Raw genomic sequence first — 27,580 nt, 5'->3', positions numbered from 1 at the left:
TGTAGTCCCAGCTACTTGGGAGGCTGAGCCAGAAGAATCGCTTGAACCCAGGAGGCGGAGGTTCCAGTGAGCTGAGATCATGCCACTGCACTCCAGCCTGGGCAACAGAGTGAGACTCGGAGAGGGAGGGAGAGGGGGATGGGGAGAGGGAGGGGGAGGGGAGTCCTCCCCTGTGAACACACATGTGAATACTTATGTGCCTTATCTTACTCAATCTCTTTGTAGAACTAGAACCTCTTAACCTCATATCCCTCATGAAATTCTTTCCTCACTTGGCTTATGGGATAATGCTTTCTCCTGATTAATTCTTTTCCATTTGTTCCAATTCAGTTTTTGTTTAATATTGATATCCTTCACAGTCCTTATTTTTCTTCTCTGGATATCCTCATTCATTCTCATTCAAATGGCGTCTATTTTCTAATTAACCCTTCCCCCATATGTATTTTTAGCTCACATCTCTTTCTTAAAGCCCAGTCAGATATTTCTTAATATCTGGCTGCCTAATAGACTATTTTAATTGAATGCTTGCCTAAAATCTTAAAATAAATCTCATTATTTACCCAGACCTCCTTTATTCTTACTCCTTCCTTTCACCAGGCAAACAGCCTAATCCAGAAACCTGACAGCTAACTGGGTCATCTAGATTTTTTTTCTACCATTCACATGTCCAATCTTTGACAAGTTCAATTAATCCTGCTCCCTTAACAGCTCTTGAAAATGTCCACTTCTCTCTATTCCCATCACCAAAACCCTGATTAAAGCTAATATCATGGCTTACTTCTATTTAAGATGACAATCCCCTACCTGGTCTTCCCTGCTACTAATGTTATATTCCTTTAGAAGTTTTCACATCACCTCTGCCAAAGCTAACTTATTAAAACATAAGTATGATCTTGTTATATCTCTGTTTATAATCATTTGAGAAAGATAAAATCAGCTACTGATACCCAGGAGCTGGATTGGCACTTCAGTTAGGCTTTGGAGCTGTTAGATGTTGCCTTGGTACTTGCAGCTAGTGTTTGATGTTCTCTGGTTGAATATAAACAATTGCTAAGAATGCCAGCCTCATACAGGGCCACTCCATGGTTGTGATGAATCAAGATAAAAGCAAGATCACTTTGTAATCATATCTTAATATAGATAAAAAGAATAGCATTGTTTAAACTACCCCTAATGACCAAATATCCTTCATCTTCTTTAATGTGACACATTATGCTTCTTTCCTAAACACAGTTTTAGCCTCTCTGCATTCCTCCTGCCATCTAGCCAAAAATTTTAGGACACTCTACATAAAATTACCCTACTTCTTTACAACATCCAATCAAAACAAAGCCCCATTTCCTTGATGCCCCCTATCATGTATACAAGCCCACATCTTAAAATAAGCTTTTTCTAGCATACTCTTAGAGACATAACGCCATACTTCCCTGTGATAGACTGTCTCTCTTGTGGCAGCATATAAATTAACTTTGATAGTCTATGAGTATGTTCCCAGTGGTCTTTGTCTTAAAACTATTGACAAAGTTAGTGTCTTCATATTTCCCTCATAAAGCCTACAGTGATCTAATTTTTGCTTATTTACACAAACTAATTTCTAGCCATTTTCACTTCAATTCCATTATTGGTTTTTGGAAATTGACTTGAACGTGAAATGGTTTTGGTTTTATGTGTCTGTGCTTTGTTTTTGGTGTCCCCATGCCTAGCACATAACCCAGCGAATGTTTAACTACATGGATATGTGATTTTTCTCAGATCTGCAGTCACATTTTAAGACAGGATCTATTACCAATATGAAGCATAGAACAACTTCTGAGTAAACATTGGAGTGAATAAGTTACTTTTCTGTCAAAGGGTAAAGCTTCATTATAGATTGTTAAATGAGTAGACTCTTAATTACTTCTAAAGTCAGAGTAGGACTGATAGAAATCCGTAACTTATTTTCATAATATTAGAGATGTCACGGAAAGAGGAGGGTTTTTATAAAATTATTATTTTTTTGTTTATAGAAAGTGATTTATTTAGAAAGAGAGAAACAGGAGGAGATATTAAGAAACAGCTAACTCTCACTCTGAGTGAGATAATCCAGAAAGATGGAATCCAGGAGAGGAAAGCAGCTTCCACATTGAGTGGAAGGGAATAGAGAGAGAGATGGAGTTTAGGAGGGGAAGACAGGCTTTCACAAGAGAGTGTGGAAGGGGAAATCCAGGAAAGAGAAAGATGGCTTCCAAGGGGACCCAAACATGGAGTCCCAGAAAGAGGAGGTTTTTAAGAGGTGCTAATAAAGGAGGAGGAACTGAGGTCTAAAAGAGTTTTAATCACTGTATTGAGGAATTTGTGAACTTCTCTATTTTGTAGTCTTTGCTTAAAATTATTTTGCTTTTGTTCCTTTTATTGAATATTATACAACTTAGTTGCCTTTTATTTTGTGTTTGTTACCCATTTTGGAATTTGTAATTATTCTGATCTCTAAGAATTTTCATGAGCCCATATTGTATTTTATAATTAATGACTCCTTTCTAATACATTGTTTTACTGATGACTTTTTTAGCTTCTGTATACTTTACTTGCGTACTAAATATTTTAGAACCCGAGTAGTGGCTTCTAAACATGTGATCATAGATTATGCAAATACTGAGTAAAGTATTTAGTATTCTATATGTTAATAAAATAATATAAATCTATGTGTTACATTATAAAATATAGACCCTATTAAGGTTAAAAATATTATATGTATATGCATGTTGGCACATATATGATAAACAGATCTATAGAAAAACAGATTTAGAAAAAACATATAGAAAATTTTTGGAAAAAAAGATATAGAAAAAGAGATCTATAGAAAAACACAGAAAAGCTAGATAACTTCATAAGAAAAAATATAAAAGATAATATTGTCAAGGGTGGAGTTATTATTATGAACAAGGTAATTTCCAGGAGGTAGTTGTAGTCATTCTCAGTACTGAATGCTATAAGAAGTGTTTTTCCTGACAAGAAAATTAATGACCTTCACAAAGAACTTTTGTACAGTAGTGAAGTCTGAAATCTGACTCTAGGTATTTGGACTAATACTGAAATATTAGTCCAAATTTCATTGTACTGGTTGAATTGGAACTAATTGAAATACTAGTCCAAATTTCATTGAAGATGAAATATATAAAAGAAAATGAAGACCATGGTTGAAGAGTATTCAGATAATACCCTTGTTCTTGAAAACAAGGGAAAGGGGTATATGTACAATATATATGTGTGTGTACATGTATGTACATACACTCATATATGAGAGAGAAGAGGTGGATGATCAGAGCCATGAAATAAAAAGAGAGAGGTAAGATTCTACCAAGTTTTGACATATGGATTGTATATCATACTCTTTCTTTTGTGCTTAGGTAATTGTTTATTACCATTATCAGGACTTGAGCTGAAGAAAAGGCGGATGTGCCCAACTCCCAATCTAATATGCAGTCTCTAGAATACTTTTATTTAATCCATCCTTCATTACTGAGCTTGCAGCACCTATCCCCATGGACTGGTCTTACAACCACTTTATGTAAAGCTAACAGAGTTTGTTATGAATTTATACTGTAAGAGAGCATTGTGGGTAAGAGGAGAGGCCATAATATTGTATATGAAGGCTTTATGCTAAAACAGAGCTCACCTGATTATGTGTCTACTATGTACCAGGCACTTTCATGGAGACTTGAAATAGAGTGCAGAAGAATATAGATAAGGATACCTAACCTTATATAGTTTACATTCCAGTGGGAAAGGTGGAAATGAAGCAAGACTAATATGTAAAACATATGAAATGTTAGTGATAGGTTCCAAGGAGCAAAATAAAATGAGAGTTAGGGTATGTATGTGTGTGTAGACAGAGTGACATTAAAAGGCCTAGCTGAAAAAGTGGCATTTGATGGGGGAAAATGTCCAAATAACTAATTTTGGGCCATTTTAGGCATGGGTGAAATTAAATGCACAGCCCTGTAACAGGAGCATGCCTGTAGCATCAGGGAACCACTGAGTGTCTAGCTGCAGCAGAAACAGCAAGATGCTTAGTAGCAAAAGAATTCAGAAAGGTTAAGGAAGTCAGTTAAGATCAGGTCATGGTAAGGACTTGAGCTTTTACTCAGCTGCTAGAGAGTTGAGCTGAACCCTGTTGTCTCTGTCTGCTGTGTTGATAATATATAATTAGAGAACAAAGGTTGAAATGTAAAGACATTTAGTATCCTATTTTGAAACATTCATACTTCTCAGAGACGATGGGGTACTTTGTCTAATGTGGTAGTAGTGAGCACCATGATAACTCACTTTCTGGATATGTTTTGAGGTTAGAGCCAACAGCAATTTCTGATGCATTGAATGTGAGGCTTGAGAGAAAGAGAGGAGTAGAGGATTCTGTTTTTGGCCTAAACAATGGAAAATATAGATTGAGTCCCAGGAGACTCCAAAGTGAGAGCTCAGGGACATGATTAGGAACCTGCAATAAATTGAGTAAAAGTGACCTCTGAAGTTGGAGGAAAACTGTGTTCAAGTAATACATGAAGCCAAATTAGCAAATACTTCTGAGAAGGAAAAGGAATCCTCTGAATCAAATGAAGGTGATAGGTAAGGTGAGGACTGAAAATCAATCATTGAATTATAGGAGTTTGGAGGCCAATGGTGAGACTGGTAAGAGCAGTTTTGATGGGACTGAGTAAGAGAATAGACGTGAGAGCCAGTTTTTGTTTTTGTTTTGAACCAGTTTTTACTTTTACAACATAGACCTGTGGAAGGCCCATTTTCCCCTTTGTTGATATACATTCACTTAAAATGAGGGCAGTTATCTTCTTTGTTCAGAAAAATATTTAGAATTTGTTTTTGGTTTTTGTGCTTTCCGTGCTTTTTAATGTATATTTCTTTGAGAAAATGAGAGATGGTAGAAATTTTAGGAAGTACTGATCCGACCTACTTTAAAACAGAAGTTCATATATTTCATTTGAGGACAAATGTATGGGTGGCCAGATCCCAAGAGAAATAGGGGTTTTCAGTGATGTTTATTTAGAACTTTGTTTTAAAAAAATACTTCTTATATGTGGTTATTTGGACGTTTCCATGAACAAGGTACTCTGATCATCTCTGTGTCAAAAATGTTTCCTAAACTTCTTTTTAAGATGATTGAGATTACCTTGAACTAGAATGAGTACATATTTCAGCTTATCTGGTTCAGTTTTAGCTTATGTCAAGCCATTTGTCCCAGCTGAATTGTTCCTAGCTCCCCATCGTACTGTAAAAAGTCTCATTTGGTGAAATAAATAAAGAGCCTCCTTTAATCTCCTACGAAGTCCCACATGGCAAATATCTTTATTGCTATTTTACGTAGAAAATATTGAGATCCTGAAAGGTTGCAGTGCTTTATTAAGGTTAACAAATAGTAAGCAGTAGAGATTGAACTGAAAACAGCAGAGCAAAAAAGAGTGACTACAAGCCTTTTTGTTATATTACCTCCTTTGACATTTCTTTGCTACACGAAATTTTATCATTTTTAATCAACTATCTACAGCTGGGTCTGAAATGAAATGTTTTCTAGATTCTTCATTGTCTCGTTCACACTCTTCAAGGCACACTTGTATGCATATTCCTCATTTTGCAATATTCCTCTTGAAAGTAACGTGTCCTAGCAGAACCCAGATATCATCTAAACATTGACAAATATGCAGATACCGTTGACTGCTTCTTTCTAAGGTGTATGTCTCTTTGTATGCACCAGTTATTCAGTTTACTTGATCTGTATACAGAGTTGGTAATCAGCCTATAGACTGTCAGTGTCTATTATGAGTGACCAGACATTCCTTCTGATATCGTGCTGCCCATGCTGAATTAATAGTTAAATATCTTGAACATCCCTGATACATCCAAACTATACGCTCTGTTTGCTGTGGTATATATTCTGATATGCTCAAGACTTTTTGACTAATATCCATTGAACTACCCCTAGCAACAGCAGAGTATGTCTGAAAGAAAGCTGAAATTATAAGTAGAAGAGCAGGGTTCTAACATGGAATCTAAAAGTTCCTAACATTTTGATCTTTGATATATGATTTTATCATATTGATGCTCAGTTTTCTCTTATATAAAATGACTTACAATAATATTCATTCCTTGTCTCTTACAATTTTTATGACATATGTATGAAATTATGTACATAAACTGTAATTTGTAAGTGTTAAGCATCTCATTTTTAATGTGGCTATTCCATTGTTTTCAAAATTTCCACAAACCTCTCTGTGCCTCACTTCCCTCCTCTGTCAAAATGGGAAAGTAATAGTACCTACTTTATAGATTATTGTTTTATTGTGGTTATGGTGGTTGTTACTATTTATATTAGAATAACTGGAACAATGTGATTAACAAAATAAGATATTAAAGGTCAAATATGATTCCTGAGATATTCAAATACAAGTTTTGCTCTCTGTTGGTAATATTAATTGATTCTAGTAAGCTTAGAATAAAGAAATGATGATCATAACATTTAGAAGGCTATTGATAATTTATTTTAAATATTTATAAAGACCACATAGTGTTCCCATTCTACTTTTTATATCATTTCATGTAAACTAAAGCAAAAGCTCAATGTAGATAAAATACAAACTCCTGTGGTAGGAGTGGATACTCTAAAAGTAACCCAAAGAGCATCACTTTACTCCCTTTGTTGTCATTGTTCTTTTTTATGTGTCGTATTGTGGTAAATATTTTTTCTTTTATCTGTATATGCTTCCTGATGTAGTTCAAATTCTGGATGCCCCAAATCCTCCTGTCTTTCTTGATATTTACTGTTATATATTTACTTCAATGTGCTTATTTTTTCTCCTCTAAGATGTTCAGGGTGCTTTACGTATAACATTTACCTTTTAATGGAGAACCAATTTAAGTATTGAAAAATAAGTATGCCATAAGCTACAAAGGACAGATAACTTAGATCACAAAAACTAAGAAGTCGAGAAAAGAGAAATGTTGGAGCTTCATCTAGGGTCTTTTAACCAGATGTTATAGCTACTCTATTTTCATAGACTTGTCAGTTCAACCCACAAATTAGAACCATCCATGATTGTTCACATGTTTCTAGAAACAATTCAATACAGTCTGTGAAACTGAATTTCAAGACAACTTAGAAGTTTCACCTGCTAATTGGAATGGGATTCTGGGAACATATAATCACAAAACATTAAAAACTGTGTGCTTTGAAATTTTCAAGTGGAATACAAGATATTAAAAAGTGTCACTTTCAGAGTTTCTTAACTAATTAGATGAAACTGAGTTTTCATTTGTTGCCTTTCACAGCATCATGTAAAATGTGTATTTTTCAGCTAAGCTATAGGTACTTAAGAAAATAAAACAAGACTATCACTTTATAGTTTTTTTTTAATTTTACTCTTATTTTCAATTCTAATTAGTATTTTATATATTACAGTTATTCCTGATTGGAGTTTATTCTATCAATGATTGACTTTTTTAGCATTTTGTACTCTGGATATTGAGTCCAGCATCCTAACTCATAAAACCTTTTTTGTAATTTTAATAGAATCTATTTTTAAAGTAATTATAGGTTCACAGCAAAATTGAACAGAAGGTACAAAATTTCCTATATAACCCTGATCCCACTCATACATAGCCTGCCCAACTATCAACATTTCCCACTAGAGCGGTATATTTATTACAGTAGATGACCTTACATTGACTCATCGTTATCACCCAAAGGTCATAGTTTTTACATTAGCATTCACTGTTGGTGTCACAAATTCTATGAGTTTAAACAGATTTACAATTGCATATATTTACCTTTAGAGTATTATACAGTACAATTGCACTGCCATAAAAATCCTCAATACTTTGTTCATCTCCCCTTCTCCCCAAATCCCTAGAAACCACTGATTGTTTTACAGTTTACATAGTTTCACCTTTTACAGACTGTCATATATTCTGAAATGGAATCTAGGATGAAATCCTGCATTATATAACCTTTTCAGATTATCTTCTTTAACTTAGTAACATGCATTTAAGTTCCTCCATGTCTTTTTATGCCTTGATAGCTCATTTTTAAGTACTGAATAATATTCCCTTGTCTGGATGGATCACAGTTTATTTATCTATTCATCTACTGAAGGACATCTTGATTGTTTCCCAGTCTTAGCAAATATGAAAAAGCTGCTATAGCATTCATGTGCAGAAATTTGTGTGGACATATGTTTTCAACTCCTTTGGGTAAATACCAAAGAACTTGATTGCTGGATCATATAGTAGAATGTTTAGTCTTGTAAGAAACCTCCAAACTGTCTTCCAAAGCGGCCGTGCCATTTTGCATTGCCACCAGAAATGAGAGGTCCCTTTGCTCCATATCCCTGTCAGCTTACGGTTTTGTCATTGTTCTTGGATTTTGGCCATTCCAATAGGTGTAGTGTTATCTCATTGTTGTTTAATTTGTAATTCCCTGATAACATATGATGTGAAACACATTTTCATTTGTGATTTGCTATCTGCAGACTTCCTTTGGTGAGTGTCTGTTAAGATTTTTTGCCCATATTTTAATTTGATTTTGTTACTGAGTTTTAAGAGTTCTTTGTGTATTTTGGATAATAATTCTTCGCCAGATAATGTCTTTTGTAAATATTTTCTTTGAGTCCATGGCTTTTGTTTTCATCCTCTTGGCAGCATCTTTCACAGAGCAGAACATTTTAATTCAGTAGTATTCAACTTACTAATTCTTTCTTTCATGGATCATCCCCCTGGTGGTGTACCTAAAAAACTATCAACAAAGACAAAGTCATCTCTGTTTTCTCCTATGCCATCTTCTAGGAGTTTTATAGTTTGCCATTTTACTCTAGAGTCTGTGATTGATTCATTTTGAATTAATTTTACAAATTATAAACACCACAATTGCTTTCAAGCAGTTATACAAATTTCTAATTTCAGTGAAAACATTGTATTCATTTTTGATATTTTTTTTTCATTTTTATTTTATTTTTTATAATTTCAACTTTTGTTTTGGATTCAAGAGTAAATGTGCCGGATTGTTAAATGGGGATATTGTGTGACAGTGAGGTTTGGTGCTGAGCATAGTATTCCATAGCTTGTGTTTTGGCCCTTTCTCCCTCACACCCTCTCCACTCTAGCAGTCCCCAGTGTTTATTGTTCCCATCTTTATATCCATGTATACCCAAGAAAACATGATTTTTAACCATAATGCTGTGTTCCACCAAAATATATCTTGGTGTTAATTTATTTTATTTATTGATTGATTTTTGAGACAGAGTCTTACTCTGTCTTCCAGGCTGGAGAGCAATAGTGTATTTTCAGCTCACTGCAACCTCTGCCTCCTGGATTCAATCGATTTTCCTGCCTCAGCCTCCTGAGTAGCTGGGATTATAGCCACCTGCCACCACACTCAGCTAATTGTTTTTGTATTTTTAGTAGAGACGGGGTTTCACCATGTTGGCCAGGCTGGTCTCAAACCCCTGACCTCAGGTGATTCACCCCCCTCTGCCTCCCAAAGTGCTGGGATTACAGGCATGAGCCACTGCACCTAGCCCATATTTTCATTTTTACAAGGAATATATTAAATGTTGAAATTTTCAGGTGAATTTGTGATAAATTCACAATAATGTCAGATATTTCCCCATCAAGAGTACAAACTTTTAATTAAATTGATCCAATGAATAACATGAAAATAAGTTAATTGGAATTTTAAAAAAGAAGGGTGTAAGGTTTATGTCTACAGCGTTTTCTTTTTGCACGTATATGTTGGGCTGTTCAGGGCCATTTGTCGAAAGACATTTTCTCCGTTGTATTGCCTTTGTTTCTTTGTCAAAGATCAATTGATTATATTTATGTGGGTTTATTTCTGAACTTTCTTTTCTGTTCCATTGATTTGCCTGTCTATTCTTTTGCCAATATTACTCTGTCTTCATTACTGCAGTTTTATATCAAGACTTGAAGTCAGATATTGTCAGGTCTCCCACATACAAAACTCTTTAAAATAAATTTTTATAAAAACCTTCATTCACGCCAGGCACAGTGGCTCATGCTTGTAATACCAGCACTTTGGGAGACTGAGGTGGGCAGATCATGAGACCAGCCTGGCCAACATGGTGAAACCCTGTCTCTACTAAAAGTACAAAAATTAGTCGGGCATGATGGCACACACCTATAATCCCAGCTACTCAGGAAGCTGAGACAGGATAATTGCTTGAACCTGAAAGGCAGAGGTTGCAGTGAGCAGAGATTGTGCCACTGCGCTTGACTTGGGTGACAGAGTGAGACTCCATCTTTCATTAATTTATAGCTATTTCTTTAAATTAGAGAGTCTTTTCAGGTATGTAAAAATATATGGATTATTATATAAGCATTTCCATAATTTAATGTGCTTGGTAAATAGTCTCGTCTAGATGATTACTTTTTCCTCTGAAACTATTTCTGATATTGCCGTGTTATATGACAGAGTTTCCCTCAGTCGACCAGGACAGAGTGCAATGACATAAACATAGTTCATTGCAGCTTCAGACTTACCGGGCTGAAGCAGTCCTTCTGCGTCAGCTTCCTGAGTAGCTGGAACTACAGGCTCATGACACCATGACTGACTAATTTTTTAAAATTGTTATTCTTTTTGAGATGGAGGTCTCCCTATTTTGACTAGGCTGATCTCAAACCCCTGGCTTCAAGCAATCCTCCTGTCCAGGCCTTCTGAGTAGCTGGTATTACGTGACTATCTTCTAAGGTTTTGCATTTAAAGGAATATATTAGATCTGCACTGTACAATTACATTTAACACCGGTCAATGTAACTTTTAAATTTTAAATTAACTAAAATAAATAAAATTTGATTAAATTAAATATTCATTATTTTCAGTCACACTGAGCACCTTTCAAGTGCTCAATACTCACGTGTGGTAATTGGCTGTTGTGTTGGATGACAAATATAGAACATTTCCATCCTTGCACAAATTTCTACCCAACAGTGATGTAGATTGTGCATGTATCTTTTATTTGCTCTCCCATCTGTACTCCAGTATTATACCTGGAAATAATTTTTTAGATGTCTGTGGATGTAAATAAAGTCTTAAAATATAGTCTGATGTAGAATAACAATCTGCCTCAAATTTAAGAGAAATCTTTGTTGTAATATTGTTGTTAAGTCACAGACATGTTGTTCTTACTAGATTTTAATTGCATTATAATTTTTCTTTGAATACTTATGTTTTAGGACATATATATTGTGAAAGTCACATCTTCTTGATGATTATAGTGATGTTCTACTGTATCATGGTTTAAAATTTATGTCTCTATAGTAATATTATTACCTAACTCAACAGTGTGAAATGCTGGTTATTATTAACTTACGTGATTTTGTATATGTTGTTCAAAATTTAATTCTTAGGAGAAATAAAGGAATTTGGAAAGTTCTTTGAAACTCAATCTAGTCTTCCTTGGATATAGGAGTACTTGGATTATTTTTGAAAGAAAAATTAGCCTATAGTCTTGTATTTAAATATACATATATATATATATTCATATTTCTGCTAAATTATTTATGGTAGTTTTTTCCATATTATCTACATACTGGATTCTCAATTTGATTATTAATACTGCCTATATACTTATTAGGCATAATTTCAATGCTTTATCTTTAAACGATAAATTCCATTTTAGTTTCTTGACATTTTATATTTCATTGTTATGAATTGCCTTTTTATTTTTTGCAGTCTTATATTGAAATGTATCAGAAACTATAATGTAAAAAGTTGAGTAGAAATCTTAAAAGTTGTAGCAAGTCATGAAAATGGCTTGTGCTTTTATTACCATTTTGATGTTTTTGATGGCAAAAGTTTTGAGAAAAAAAGGTATTTAGATTCACAAGATAAGCAGAAAGAGTGAAATATCTTAAGGCTTGGAAGGGCAAGTAGAAGTTATAATTATTGTGTATATTCACAATCCTTGTATTGAAATACTCACCTTTGCTATCATGCTGCAGGCCATAGAGCGAGAAAAAGCCGAGAAGTTCAGAAAACTGCAAGATGCCAGCAGATCATCTCAGGCTCTCGTGGAACAGATGGTGAATGGTAATTACACAAGTTGATTTAGATAATCTTCTTAGGGATTTGATAAACACATAGGTTCATATTTATCAGCTGAATTATATCAGACCAGTACTTCTTGAATGCAAATTTAAATTAAAAGGAATTCGTATGTTTTTTATTCTTTTTTAATGCTGAGCAAATTATTAGGAGAAATTCAACTTTGAGTCCATTGGAAGAAAATGGGATGTGGTATAATATTTGATCAATCTGTTGCAGGGAAATAACTTTTAATGCAAATCCTGCTAGCATTTGTCCAAGTGATTTAAGAAAATAAGGTTTATAGAAATTTGATGATGTTAATAATCACATTATATATGTAAAAGTGATCATAATCTGATTTTAAATCATTTTTGCAATGTATTTTTTGAAACAGACTAAAATTATCTGGAAGGTTTTTACCGTCATTTCTGTTTCCTAATAACATATGTGACATTTTCTGTTACTTTTATCACTTTCTCTCATTTAAAAAAAGGTCTCTTTGGGATAAACTTTACTTTTCAACTTTTTTGAAGTGAGATAAAAGCACAAAGCTAGGAAAGCTTTTGTCTTTCTTTTTCAAGAATAAATTAAAATTAATCTTTGTTAATACTCAGTGCCTTGAAAGCTATGTGTACAAAATTTGTCATTGACATGATATGTAAACAACCTACTTTCAAATTGTCATTGCTCTAGTACTGTATTTCCAGACAAAAGTAATTTTATGAAAATCAGGGATAATGTTCTTTCCAAATAAGATTATTTTTCATTTTGCAAAACATAGGTTTACAAGAACATCATAAATAAATGTAACAAATGTTTTTGTTGTGTATGTCAGCTTTTCCCAGAATCTGCCTGCATTTGAGGTCATAAATTCTGTGTATAATTTTTTTTTTGCCTTAATTGCAATTTTGGCATTAAAAAGTTCAATGATCTTCCTAGGAAATCAATTCATTTTCTTCTTCTAATGAGTCTCATGACTGACTGTATTCAGTTAAAAATGAAAACAAGCAAATGTAACAGCTGAGAATTGAGTGAACAAGTTAAAGAACAGAAAACGAAAATATTAATAGATTTTTATTTACATGTATGTTACTTGGTAATTTTAACTGATGAATTTAACAGCATATTCATGTTTCATAAAATTATGTGATGTTAAAATATTCTTCAAGTTGTTATGTAAGTTCCCCCTAGAAACTATGTTACCAATTTTTCATTTTAATAAGCTGATGCAAGAGCTATACTTTAAATGGCCTCATTTCATAATTATATATCAAGATTACCTCACTTTAGATCATATGATAGCAACAAACACTGAATTATTCAGAAATAATTTAAGCGTTTAGAAATTAAGGGAATGATTTTGAATTTTTGGTAAGTAAAACTACATGCAGTGACAATATTAGTTTTCTAGATTATTTCCCTCATAGTTCTAATTTTTAGAGGCATGTATAAAAATCAGGACATGTAGTAGGTCCTTAATAAATATCATTTACTAACCAAAATGTAAATGACTAACCAAATTCTGTTTAGCAAAGCAAATTAAGGCAGTCATGGAGGTAATGACATTGGTAATTTTGGTGTGAAAATAATTAATAATGTATCTGAAGGAAAATCCTAACATTGAACAGGTACCAGAGAGTACTGTGGGGTGAGCGTGTGATTTGAGACATTCCTGTTTGGTTGACTCTATTGATCAAATTTTATACTATCCATTTGTTCTACCTTTAAAGATATGGTGTAACAGATATATCATTAGGCTCAAGTTTGGGCCATAACTAGAATGACTATTTAAAATAACCATAGCTCTGTTTCCTTATTAAATAAACACTTTATGAAATTACTAAAAAAAGGCTCAAATATTGTAACTTATCTATTTGTTCTTCTACTGCCTTTCAAAGAACAAATTACATAATATTTATTTTCTATGAATGTGCAATTTGTGAGATAAGCTAGACACATGCTAAGTGCCTGGAGTACCTCTTCAGGTGTATTACAGAGGTACTGCTACCTTAAATCATAATAGCTCCTTTAGTATAGAGCCCAAAACTAGAGTTAACTGGTGTGGCTCATAAAGCTGAAAGACAAATTAAGATTTTTGTAAACTAGAATTCCAAAAATTATTGTATTAGCCGGGCGCGGTGGCTCAAGCCTGTAATCCCAGCACTGTGGGAGGCCCAGGCGGGTGGATCACGAGGTCAAGAGATCGAGACCATCCTGGTCAACATGGTGAAACCCCGCCTCTACTAAAAATACAAAAAATCAGCTGGACATGGTGGCACGTGCCTGTAATCCCAGCTACTCAGGAGGCTGGGGCAGGAGAATTTCCCGAACCCAGGAGGCGGAGGTTGCGGTGAGCCGAGATCGCGCCACTGCACTCCAGCCTCGGTAACAAGAGCGAAACTCCGTCTCAAAAAAAAAAAAAAAAAAAAAAAATTATTGTATTAAAGCTCTTAAATTTGTAAGTCCATAATCTTCCTTCCCAAGCCTAGGCTACAGAGATATAATAAATCTCACAACCATGCAAGACACATACACTCTTGCCATTTTTTTATAGAAAGGAAAACGAGAGCTGAATCAGTGTACTTCATTTGGGATCTGATGTAAATGCGGTTCCTTTTAGCCACGTGTAGTTTCCTCAAAAATTAAGATAACGATAAATCACTCTTGGCCCGACATAGTGGCTTATGCTTGTAATCCCAGTGCTTTGAGAGGCTGAGGCGGGCAAATCACGAGGTCAGGAGTTCATATCAGCCTGGCCAACAGAGTGAAAGCACATGATCTCTACTAAAAATTAAAAAAAATTAGCTGGGCATAGTGGTGGCGCCTGTAATCCCAGCTACTCAGGAAACTGAGGCAGGAGAACGCTGGAGGCAGAGGTTACAGTGAGCAGAGACCATGCCACTCCACTCCAGCCTGGGCAACTGAGCTAGACTCTGTCTCAAAAAAAAAAAAAAAAAAAAAAAAGACAAAAAAAAGATAAATCACTCTTGTAGAATGTTATCTTATTATGCCACTAATGAAATATATATATTATAAATATATGTGTATATATATTTATATATAAATTTGATGTATGCTTACCACAATGAAAACATTTAATATACATTCATACTGTAAAAATACATAGAATAACATGAATATAGCTATTACATATTTTAAAAAATTCTATGAACTCTATTTTATGTGTATCTATACTAGTACATGCATAGAAAACTGAATTTTCTACTTAAAATAATTTGCCCTAAGGTTATATTACTTTTTAAAAATTTAGAATAATTTCATAACTCTTCAATTTACTTTCAGAATGAAATTCTAAGATGGAAAAAATAATTTCTCATAACTTGACTTTTACTTTAGTTTTGACCTGAAATGGTACATCAGGCATATTTCCTTCCAAATGATTTTTGTCTATTTCTAAATATCTATGAGGCAATGAAGATTTAACATCACTTAAGTAATGCAGAAAACAAAATCTATTTGTCCTGCAGGCAATTTCTTGAAAGAATTTAAGAAATGTGCTAAGAAGACAGGGTAGGATTTTATGGTTGTTGAAAGTACAAAATTTACCATGGCTACAATGTAGAAGGGACCCTCATTTGATATTGCAAAGTATTGTTAAAAATCTGTTGTGTGTCCTGGAAACAATATTTCCAGTAACATGTACAGTTTTTCAGTGTCACATAGAAGTTATGATCAATTGGAAGATAAATTTCATTTTGACTATATTTTATCAAATGTGAATAGTTGTATATAGAATTTTAAAACAGTTAATATTAACCATATTGTTAATTTTACAGTAATAATTTATATATTAAGAGTTGATAATAAGAGACCTAAGAGACCTAATTTATTTGGACTTTTTAACCAAAGATAGGAGTTGGCCAAATTGCCTGCCTACTTTAAAACTATACATGGATATTTCCCTTGTGGTTGTTGCACTTTTTTTGGTCAGAGTATAAGTGATCTTTCACGATGATAGACTAAAAAGAGAAGCTACTAAAGGAAGAGTTTTAACTAAAAAAGAATCTAGCATTTTGGCATGGAATAATTTTTAACTGATTTATTTCTATCTTAGCTGTGTTTTTTGTTTGAACTAACATTAAAATTAATTTACTGTTCTTATTTCATCATTAATTGGTTGTATAAATATGACAATATTGGATGGTGCAAAGTACCTCTTTTTACTAGAGACGTTTTTGGATAGCTAAAATTTTCATGCAGCTTACCCTCAATATGTAAGATTAGGATCATAACCCTGGTCTCAAGAAATTGTTAACTTAATTAGGGCAAGTGAAAGGCGAGATCGGGTACCTAGTGATGTATTTATATGTTCCCGTAGCTGTGTACATTGAAAAGGGAGTTTGCAAATTCTTTATTTATTTTGAAAGATGCAATATAACTTTATTTAAGGTTTATACATTTCTTAATTTAAATGCAAAGTGTTGTAAATAATTTAGAAATTTAGAAAAATGTAGCTAATAAATATAGTAAGTAATCTTTCTAATGCTTTAATAGTATTGCTAACTAATAATGGTTTTCTGCTATTTTAGTTTGAGCAGTTTTTAAAATGATGCTTATCAAGATCAAGGCCTTTTATTGAGATTGCGGATTTTTAGAATATCTAGGACTAAAATAATATACATGTGATTATACCTAAACATATGCCTATTTTAATTTATTTAGAATTAGATTTAATCCTTTTTGTAAAATAGTGTTATTGCATGAGTACATGCAGTCTAATCAATCAGGTATAACACAAAGAGCCTAGTTTAAATAAAGTGGTTTTCTGTATTAATACTGAAATTACCCAAATATAATCATATCAAAACACTTATTTCAAAACTTATATAAGCATAGGTCAGGTTATCCTTCTTAAGTTTATAAGATGCTTTCACCACAATTTCTAGAGGAAATACTATAATTATCTAATAGGGTTAGTGATATTTTCTACATTAAATTGTAGTTCATTTTCAATTGCTATGTTTAATTTTTTGCATGTTAATTAAGAGTCTAAAGACAATCACATTAAGGACATATTTAAATAAAAGTGGTAATTATTAGTATATTAGACTAAAGAACATCTCAAAACTATCATTCCCTGAGTGCTAGATTATAGTGTTTAAGGTGATACCTAATGATAAGTATGCTAACTATTGTAATTAAATAGCAGAGAATGGTAACACTGACAAGGGCTCTTCTTATCCATAACATTAACCAAGCAACTATCTTTTTTTTCTTATATTTTGGTTCATAGCTCATTAGATAATTTCATGTGAATTATGTTATTTGAGTTTGGGCAATAGCATTTTGTCAGATGAGTGAGGGTAGGGATTATAGTCAGTTTGGCTCATCTCAAAGCTAAAACTCTCATGATCACTGGAAAGATTTTTAGGAACAGCAGCTCTTCTAATCACATATTTTAATAGCAAGACATTTTGCAAATAGTCTGTATATGAATGGGGCATGGAAATTGCACCATTTGTAGTAGCCCAGCCCCTCCATCATGAATGAGTAGCCTTCCACAGTTGCACGTATTTCCTCTTCTTTTATTCCTTCCTCACTACTGGGCAGTTTGATTTATATTTCCTTTTTCTCCACATGACAGTTGGTATAATGCTCTACACAGAGTTCACATTCAGTAAATGTTGTTAATTGACAGGCACATTTTTCTTGGTTTAACTCTAATCTCCAAAAGGAAGAGCCTCTGTGCTTGTATGTGCACGTGCGCATGCACGCGGGTGAACTTGCATGCTCAGGCATGAGCATGTGTGTGTCCGTGTGTGTGAAAGGAAGAGACCGTTGCTGTCACTGCTGTTGTGGGCAATGAATGGCAAAAACAAACATGAGTAAAAATCTGACTTTTTTCTAATTTTGTGATGTTTGAAAATAGAAAAACAAAAGGGCTGTATTAGTAAAATGTATATTGTCCTCACTAGGGGGGGTATTACTTTTATATATACCATTAATTTTTAAAAGCTATTACTTTAAGTCAGTGTGGTCACAGAAACCTTTAAAATTTAGCCTCAAAACTTGTCTTCATGGGTTTTCAATATACCTCTATTACATTTTAGGCTATTATAGTCAATGCTAAATGGACTTGTAATAACCCTCACTTAAAATGCAACAAAAATAGGAGACTCTTTATTAGCAGCTTTATTTTAAGTTTCTATTTCAAATATTCTTTTAATTCAAGAGCCCTGGAAACCCTGGTTTTGCATTTTTCTAGCCTGGCTTCATGGCTAATGATGAATGTACTTGATGAGGAATACTTCACTTTAAGTGGCAGTTTTGAAGTACTTGCATGGAAGGTGGTGCACAATTAAAATTATTCTAACAGTCTGTTATGCACTGTACACAAGTAATAAAATTAATGGATGCACTTCAAGTAATGATCCATTTCCTCTGGGTGCAATATATTTATTCATAGACTATTTCAGGGGTTGTTTAGAATATGAGATGTGAACGGATTATGATCCATTATCCCTGAGATTCTAATGTGCTACAACAAAATGGTTTCCATAAGTATTGTTCATAATGCCTGGTGCGTTAGTATTTGTATTCTTAAATAGCTAACACAAAATTAGAAAACAGATGCTCAGATGATTGACTCTTAAAACTTTGCAGATATTTACACTTACAAATGCTTACAAAACTTAAAATTTCCATTGCACTAAGGAGCATAATTCTATGAAATACACATTAAACAATTACATATATAACAGTAAAATTATTCATACGTGAATATTTACTTGGAAAACACTTCGAACTCTTTTTTTTATTCTAGAAAAGTTTTAAGGGACTTTCTTAGAAAATCAACAGTAGTCCTGGCATATAGATGGTCAATTAATTCATAAAGTTGAAGTAATGGCATTTCTAAGTTTAATTAAGAACAGTACATTAATGTGACATGTGACAGTGCTCCCCATCTCCTGCCCAAGTATTTTAAAGCAAATCTGGCACAAGAGAGATTGTGTGCTTGTTTGTGTGTGGCTTTGGCTTCTGTGTACACTGGTCCCATAATGTTTATATTCATATAGAGAACACTATTGATTTGATCTTGAGTGAGTTCATAAGTACAGTGTAGTTATTTTCTTTCTACTCCAAGCTGAGAATTCTATCAGATACTGCCAGAGAAGACATTTTCTAGAGGAGTTTTGAATTAATACAGTGCATGCAAATCTTTCATAACAAGACTTCTGATTATCTCTGGCCAACATTTTGTCATTTCTAGTAACATCTAGAAAATTCTGTTTTGTTTTGTTTTTTTAATTTTTGGTTTCTTTATAACTTCCTTCTCAAATGATTATAAACATGGCATAATATTCCAGGATTCCCAAATAAACTCTCTTTTTATTTTTATTTTAGTTGGAGACAGGCTCTTTCTCCATTGCCCAGGCTAGAATACAGTGATGCAATCATAGCTCACTGCAGCCTCAAAGTCCTGTGGTCAAAGGATCCCTGGTTATTGATATAATTTCTTTAAAAAATGTATAAATACACCTTCTATATCCCATATTAGTCCTATGTTACATATAATTATGACTAATTTTAAAACAGTATTATTAACTTTTTATGCATGGCCTGTTTCAGTCATTAAGAAGACTTCCTCTCCCCCTAGTCTTAACACAAGAGACCTGATGTCTTCTTATTTTCTGAATATTCTTTTTCATTTCCTCCATATGACATTGTCTAATATGTCTTGGTTGCCTAGTATGTGTCAGAGTTTGTTATAAATAAGTTACATATGTTAACTCAGAACCCTGATAAGTATCCTGTGAGGTCAATTCTATTTTTAATCCTCATTTCATGGATGAGAAAAATAAGATCCAGTGAGATTAAATAACTGAACTCATTTCACACATCTAGTAAGGGGTGTCAAATTGGAACTCTGGTCTATTTAACACCAGAGTTCTCACTGGCCATTTCTCTGCCTTTGTGCCTGCCTCCCCCTGTATGCTAATATAGAAGTTGTTCTTTTACCTATTACTGCATTTTAATAGCTTGCATTCAGTTATAAAGATTAATATGCAAATAAGTAGAGCATATTATAAATTTCAGCGTTATGAATTTTTACAAAGTTGACTTTTCTCCATCACTTAAATTTCTTTTACTGTGACACATAGATGCAACATTTTTTGGGGCACAACACAGAGTTTTGTGTAATGATCAGCAATGACTCATTAAAACCTATCCCTAGGCTTTAATAGACACTGCAGAACCTATTGGTACTTCACTATAGTTTTATCATTTTACAAAATTACCACGTCCATACTGAAAATCAATTTATAGTTCTATTTTTTTATTTGCTACCATTTGTACGGTTGACCTGTCTCAGGGACACAAAGTGGCTTCTCTCTATGTTCCCTTATCATTTAGCAAATGTTAAATAAGACTCAGTCCAGCCATCAGTCTATCAGTCCCTTTAATTTAATTTACCATTTCTTTTTTTGCCTATTTAATGCCTGGTTTATGCTGACTTTTTACCTTTAATGGGCTTCCTTCTTCTAACTTCTTGTTCAAGTTAAGCATATGCTGAAAATATTTCTCCTAAATATCTGATCATTTAGATCCATGCCACATTTTTTGTTATTAACTAACATAATTTAAAAATTCTCCCCTGTATATTTTTTAATTATAAAGTTTCATTTTCCAGACATGTTAACTTTTTATCATAATACTTTTTTTCAAATGGAGTGCCCATGTGATTGAAGTTTCATATTCTCTTATACTTTATACCAAATGTGGTCATTTCATAAAAACAGTTACTTAATGGCATCCCTTAATAATATTTTGGTACACTTTTCTATCATTCTTAAAATCTAGTAATCAAAAACAGCATATAACACCACATGTGCAGATGTCTCAATAAGACCAATTGCTTCCTTAAATATTAGGAGTATGCTAGAATATTTAGCTCCTACAAACCACGGACTTCTTTTATACTTAGATATATGGAGCTATGTACATATTGTCTTTTTACACTCTATTATTTCCATTGTATCTCATTAAAAATGTATCAGGGAAGAAGGAAAAATAATTGCCAATATTATTTGCAAAGTTCGTTTCCTTCACTGCTATCTTTAGTAGCATTATACTTTGAAATTAGTGAAGTTACAGTCGTGTTTAAAATGAATTGAGGGACATGGTTTGGCACTATTAATATCATTTTGACAAACAGAACGTTAGAATATCAGGGTAGAGGGAAGTGCAAGAGGATAAAATAAAATAGTTGTTGAATTCACATCTACATGTATTTTTTAGTCTTTGAAAAGGATAAAGCGGGAGGCATGTACAAGTTAGCAAAACCACAGGCCTTATGTTTCTAGAGACGTTCTTCAGACTTTGTAAGAACTTATCTTCCTGTTAACTAATTCATAGTATCAGAAAATTAAGTAAGATGAACATTTATAAAAGTAGATTCTCTTAGACAACCAACTCTTCTTCTACCAACGTACTCTTCTACCTTTTAGGTATTTTAACCTAGAGAAAGAAACAAAGTGATTTTATGATCTCTTGTTATCCCTGTAGGTCATTGTTGGCATATAAAACATTTAAATATTCAGTATTTCAAAAGTATAAAAAAGTTATCAGTGCTAATGTAGCTATGTTTTAAAATGCATGGTATCCATCTATTTTCTTTTTTATACCATGTCATTTATTAAGAAAACTAAGCTAAAAAATCTAAGAAAGTCTAAATTTTGTAAACTGACTTTAGAGAGTTTGAACATTTTAATCCATAGCATAGCATGATGTTGCCATGCTTTCATGCTATGTATAGAATAATATGTACTTGTCCTGGCATTCATCATATATGAAATGACATAGTATATTTCATGGTACATAGTAGTACTCCAGAAGGGTAATGGTGATAATGATGTGCTTGTGTTTCCATTTTTCCCTTGATAAAGTTTTCTGGGTTCGGTATTACCATAGATGATTGTAAAACTTTCATGTCAACTTCTACATTTATAAATTTAAAAATGTTTCATATTAGAAAGGTTATTTTTCCTAGTACATGTTTTAATTATTTTGCTCCATGGGCAATCTGTTTATTTCTAGTCTTCTATAAAAGAAATAAAGAATAGTTAATTTTGGGTAATTTCTTTTCCACTTTTTAAAACTATAAAAATACTATGAATTTCCAAGCCCATTTTTAAAATTAAAAATGTAAATTAGTTTGGGGAAGTATATGTGAGTAATATGCCTGATATTTAAAATGTATCTGAAAATACCCAAAATGTTATTTGTTCATGATCAACCTTCCAGCTACCATTAAAGCTTTGAGCACTTTTGTTTTTATTTAATTTTTTATTTAATATTTTATTTAGGTATATTCTACTTTTCTGCATCTTATGTCTTTTTATTCATTACTTGATGGTACTGATATTCTTTGTTGTGACACAAGTCTAGTAATTCACAATGAATTATCTAAAATCATATGTACACATCTGTATCTTAGTAAATTATTGATTTAGTTTGAAATCATTCATATGGTGAATACTTTTATAATTAGGATGTGTTGGCTTTTAGATCATTTCTTTCAGTCTGTGGTTTCAGGGGATATATTTATTATTATTTTTTTCTTTCTAGAGGGTGTTAATGCCGACAGCATCAAACAAGCCTCAGAACAACTGAACAGCCGGTGGATCGAATTCTGCCAGTTGCTAAGTGATAGACTTAACTGGCTGGAGTATCAGAACAACATCATCACTTTCTATAATCAGCTACAACAATTGGAGCAGATGACAACTACTGCTGAAAACTGGTTGAAAATCCAACCCACCACGACATCAGAGCCAGCAACGATTAAAAGTCAGTTAAAAATTTGTAAGGTAAGGATCTTTTCTCCTTCCATTTGGAGCATAATCAATAGGTATTTCTTGGCAATTTTCAAGAAGACAAGAACAAAGTATTTAGTAATTAAACTTTCACCATGTAAGGATTTCACTAAGCACAATAAAGATCAAAATATAATCAATGAAAATCAGTTTAAATAGGTAATACATAGATACCCGGATTCTAAAATTGTATTTGGCGTAGTTACACACAGCTAATTGATTGTGTTGGTTTGCAAAAGGATGAGGCAGTTTAGGAGCGTGGAAACCACATGTATCCTGTTAAAAAATGCCCTATACTTTGGAAGTCTTCCTTTGTGACAAGTGAAAGCTGGTCATATGTTGAAAAAGTGGAATTCATGCAAATAGTTCGAACACGGATTAATAAAAAGCTTGGATGCTACGTTATTGAATAAATAAGGAAAATATTTAAAACTGAGGGACCTCTCAAATTAGGATAATTTGAGGAAGGTTTCTTTACAAAGAGATTTTTTTTTTTAAATGTAGCTGGAGGACAGAGGAACCACGTGGGGTAGTGTAGTAATCCACCATCAGAGCTGTTACCACTTTTAGTCCGGAAAGGATCAGGGAGAGTAAAGTTACAGAAACTTAGAAGGAGAGAGTCAGATCCTCATGGTAAAAGCAGCATGGCCAGCTAGCTCAAGGAATCCTTACAGAAATGCAGTCAGATAAACACCCTACTTCAGTTTTTTCCCTGCCTTCAGAATCTTGTCAGGGCTCCTCACTGACTAAACTGAATCGTAAGGCAAAGGACAAGGAACTGTAATCTGTAAATGTCAGTCTCCTGGTCTGGAGGGGCAAACAAAATGTAAGTGGACAAAAGGGCCTGAAAAAAAAGATGAAATAATTATGCCTTCAAGTGGAAGAAAACAAGAGCTGTATGATAATGAAAATAGCCTAAACTGTTTTCATTGTTACTATGAGTTATGTACTTTTCGTGCGGAGTGAGAAACTGATTAGAGGACGGACTAAAACCTTTCTAGGATGAACCTTTAATGATAGGTCGAGATGATCATGTTTAATACAAAAGACAAGGAATGGAGTTTCATTTGCATAATTTAAAAAGAATGGTTTAAATAAAGGTAGAATAGACATGAAAAGGTGACGTGGTTGATTTAGAAAAGTTATTGGACCCAAAAAGTGGTGAGAAATTCAAAGCGGTTTTGAAGAGAAAAACAACTGAAGGACTTGATGGTTCTTCTTCAGATATTGGACCTATAGCATTACTACATTTTTTGTTCTTGCATAAGTTTGCTGAGGAAATAAACAAATACAGAAAGTATACTTTTGGATAAGAATACCTTGAATAAGTCAGTTGACTTATTAGGCAAATACGCACCTCTAAGGAATTTCTACATTTAGATACATTTTATAATTTTAGAATAGAACCCATGCTGTTTTTCCTGTGAATCAGAGGAATAATCCAAATACATTATTTCTTGCAAAAAAAAAATCTGATGTTACCTTACCAGATTCTTGAGATTCAGATATAGTAGTGTAACCAGAGTTTTTTCTCGTGTGCTGGTGAGGGACAGCTCCCTTGAGATAATGCTGTGGGTTCTTGGCCTCCAATCTTTTAAAGAATAAGAGCTAGAACCACTGCAGGTGCTCCGTATGCTCGTAAAAGTAAATATCAGACCAAAAAGGGTTGCAGAAAGATGATTTTATTTAGGAAGAGAAAAGAGAAGGAAAGGAGAAGAAGAGAAAGACTTCCATGAAGAGTGTGGGAGGGGATTCCAGAGGGGAAATATCAGAGGGGAAAGGAAGCTCCCACCATGTGCGAGGGGATTCCAGAGAGCTGCAAATCTGGTGTGGGTGAAGGAGAAAGGGAATTTATCCTGGGAGAAATTCGTACCTCCCCAAGTTCCTGTGGCCAATGAAAGGAGTTCCTTTAAACTTCTGCTGGGGTGATTGACTCTTAGTTTCTTCCTGCACCCACAAAATTCAAACATAAACTGTTAAATCTCCCAGATGGAGAGAGCTGAGAGGGGGGCATGGCACTGGGAAATTCTTGCCCTTAAAACTATGTCCCCTCATGGACCCAGAAAGAGAACACATTCCCTCAGTAGTTAGTAATAGCACCTACAAAATCCATTCATGCATAAAATATATACATTCAGTGTCTCTAATGTGTCTAAGAATGATACTGAGTGTATTAGTCAGCTCAGGCTAACACAACACATACCATAGACTGGGTGACTTAAACAACACAGGTTTATTTTCTGAGAGTTCTAGAGGCGAGAAAGTCCAGGATCAAGGTTTGACAGGGTTCACCTTCATCTTCTGATGAGGGCTCTCTTCTCGGCTTGCAGATGACCAACTTCTCACTCTGTCCTCACGTGGCTTTCCTCTGTGTATATACATGGAGAGAGAGAAAGAGAGCTATTTTTTTCTCTCCCTCTTTTTCTTTCCGTCTCCTTTTATAAAGCCACCAATCCCTAAGGGATTAGGACCCCTACCCCTGATGACCTCGTGTAAACATAATTACCTCCTAAATGTCCTGTCACCAAATGCCGTCTCATTGACGGTTAGGACTTCATCATGTGACTTTTGGAAGACACAATTTAGCCCATAGCACTAAGTTTTGGGAATATTAGAGTGAGCATTCATTGACCCTGCTTTTACTGTATTTATGGAAAGCATAGGAGAGAGATGTGAAGCAATGTAATCAATCAATATTTTTAAATTTTCTGCTAGGAACAGTGGTTTAGACAAAGATGCAGAGCTTTGGGAGAATGACTAACAGGCAAAATCAGGCCTGATAAGGCCAGGAAGGGCATCTTCCTTGAGGGAGGAACATTTAAGTTGAGGCCTTTGTGATGAGTTGGGATTAGGTAAGAAAACAGTGAAGCAAAAGACTTCAGGCAGAATGAATATGGCAAGAGGGAGCAATAAAGGCCATGCACCTGGATGAAGATCATTGTAAATGCTAAACACAGAGGGGCAGGGGAGTGGGAGGAGAGATGAAGAGGAAAAGACAGACAAATAGGATGCAAATCAATTATTTCTGGGACCTGCTAGTATCTTGGTCTTAACCTGAGAAGCACATGGAGATCACCAGAAGTTTTATATATTAAATATTGTCTGGAGATTGAGGAAGTCATCCTAAGTGAAAGTATTTATTTTACTGCATGCAGCCACAAAGTTCCAGAGTCTATTGTCACTTCTTTATCACCCCTTAGTCTTTCTCTCAGACCCATTGGTGCCTATCAATTTGATGAATCACTTCAGGTAAAATATTTAGCAAGACAAGCTTAATATTATTCATACAAGGGCAAATATATATATTGTTCTGCTGTGATTATTGATAGGTAAGTAAATTATGATAACATGTTTCTCAGTGCTTCTTTTTATTTGGAGAGGTTTTATAACATTAGAGTGCGTATTTAGCTCATATCCCAATGCTTGTCAGGACTGGTTCTTAATATTTTAGGGGTTAGAGAGCCTTTTTAGAATTGGAAGAAATTCAAGAACCCTTTTCTGAGAAAAATACAAAAGCTTCCATGAGATAAGCATATAATTGTAAAGAATAAACAGACTCAAAGTAGTTGCCATACTCTGAAGAACCAACTATACCAAATCCTTTTATCGAAATAATGGCTGATTTTTGACATCTTTTTAAATGCTGATTTCTTCAGTTGAAAATTTTGTCTTCTGTGATTTATTCTCAGAATGTTAAGGTCTCAGCTGAACACTCGCCCAAATGTTTTATTAATTTCAAAGTCCCCTTCGTTTTTCAGAGCACGCTTGGCTATAATGTTGGCTCTTTCTATAGCCCCCTAAACAGGAAAAATGGCGGCCCTCCATCTGGCCAAATGTGAATCAGGTTATTAATGGTTCACAGCAGATGCCAATGCTATCATTTGTAAATCTAGTATACAAAGTATATGTACATATTTCTGTACTATAAATACAGAGTATTACCCTTTACCTCTTGTCTTATTTCTTATCCATGGATATGTACCAACCTTCTAGCATTTGTTTGAGAGGATTTATATTTGAATGAGAAATACAGGTCACCTCTCCATTTTGCCCAACATCTTTAATCTTCACCCACCAAAAAGATTGACTCGTCAGAGATTATTTTACCTGAATCAACTCATACTGTTATAACCATATAAACACATTCTTCTGAAAGTTGTCCTTTAAAAAGTAAGAATAAGTACCATTGTGTATTAGTTAGTCTTGCAACCATGACAGAATTTATGTGATAAATTTCTCAGCCAATCCTAAGACAAAAGTTGTTCTCTCTCTGAAAGTATATGAATGCCTCCATAAATAATCACCTTATTTTTTTGCCTTTTTACTTTGATTTTCAGGAAGCTCAGATTTAAATTCAGTTTAGAATTGCTGTAATTCTTTGTGTTTTGTTCTTCTTCTAATAGTCTCATGTTCCAATTTTAAAATTTCAATTATCCTGTTTTTCCATATTAAATAGTAACTAATCCTTAAGTATTTTTTCTAAAGACAGCATATATATGAGTTATAAGTAAGCAGCCATGATAATAACACTTTTTAGAAGAGCAGTGAAAACCTTGTGAGTTCAAATTATATATGTATTAATTACAAAGAAATTCCAGCTTCGCTGGAAACAAGAGCATGAAAACATTTATGTAGAGAATAGCGTGTCAAAATAGATACA

The 27,580-nt window shown here is 33.7% G+C and overlaps 1 protein-coding gene across 11 annotated transcripts in view; it reads left to right on the top strand.

Moving 5' to 3' along the window:
- The window catches only part of DMD (dystrophin), a 2,282,798-nt gene that overhangs the window by 839,350 nt on the left and 1,415,868 nt on the right, over nt 1-27,580 (top strand). For all 11 annotated transcript variants that reach the window (XM_032285804.1, XM_032285805.1, XM_032285797.1 and 8 more), the window contains 2 exons: nt 11,998-12,085; nt 22,673-22,914. In XM_032285804.1, the coding sequence (XP_032141695.1) occupies nt 11,998-12,085; nt 22,673-22,914 (330 nt within the window). The remainder of the gene's footprint in view (nt 1-11,997; nt 12,086-22,672; nt 22,915-27,580) is intronic.

Source organism: Sapajus apella, unplaced genomic scaffold, assembly GCF_009761245.1.
Source record: "Sapajus apella isolate SASKATOON/1434 unplaced genomic scaffold, GSC_monkey_1.0 scaffold17, whole genome shotgun sequence".
In the NCBI taxonomy this organism is placed as follows: domain Eukaryota; kingdom Metazoa; phylum Chordata; class Mammalia; order Primates; family Cebidae; genus Sapajus; species Sapajus apella.
Note: the sequence above shows the minus strand (reverse complement) of the source record. Positions and strands in the feature narration are given on the sequence as shown.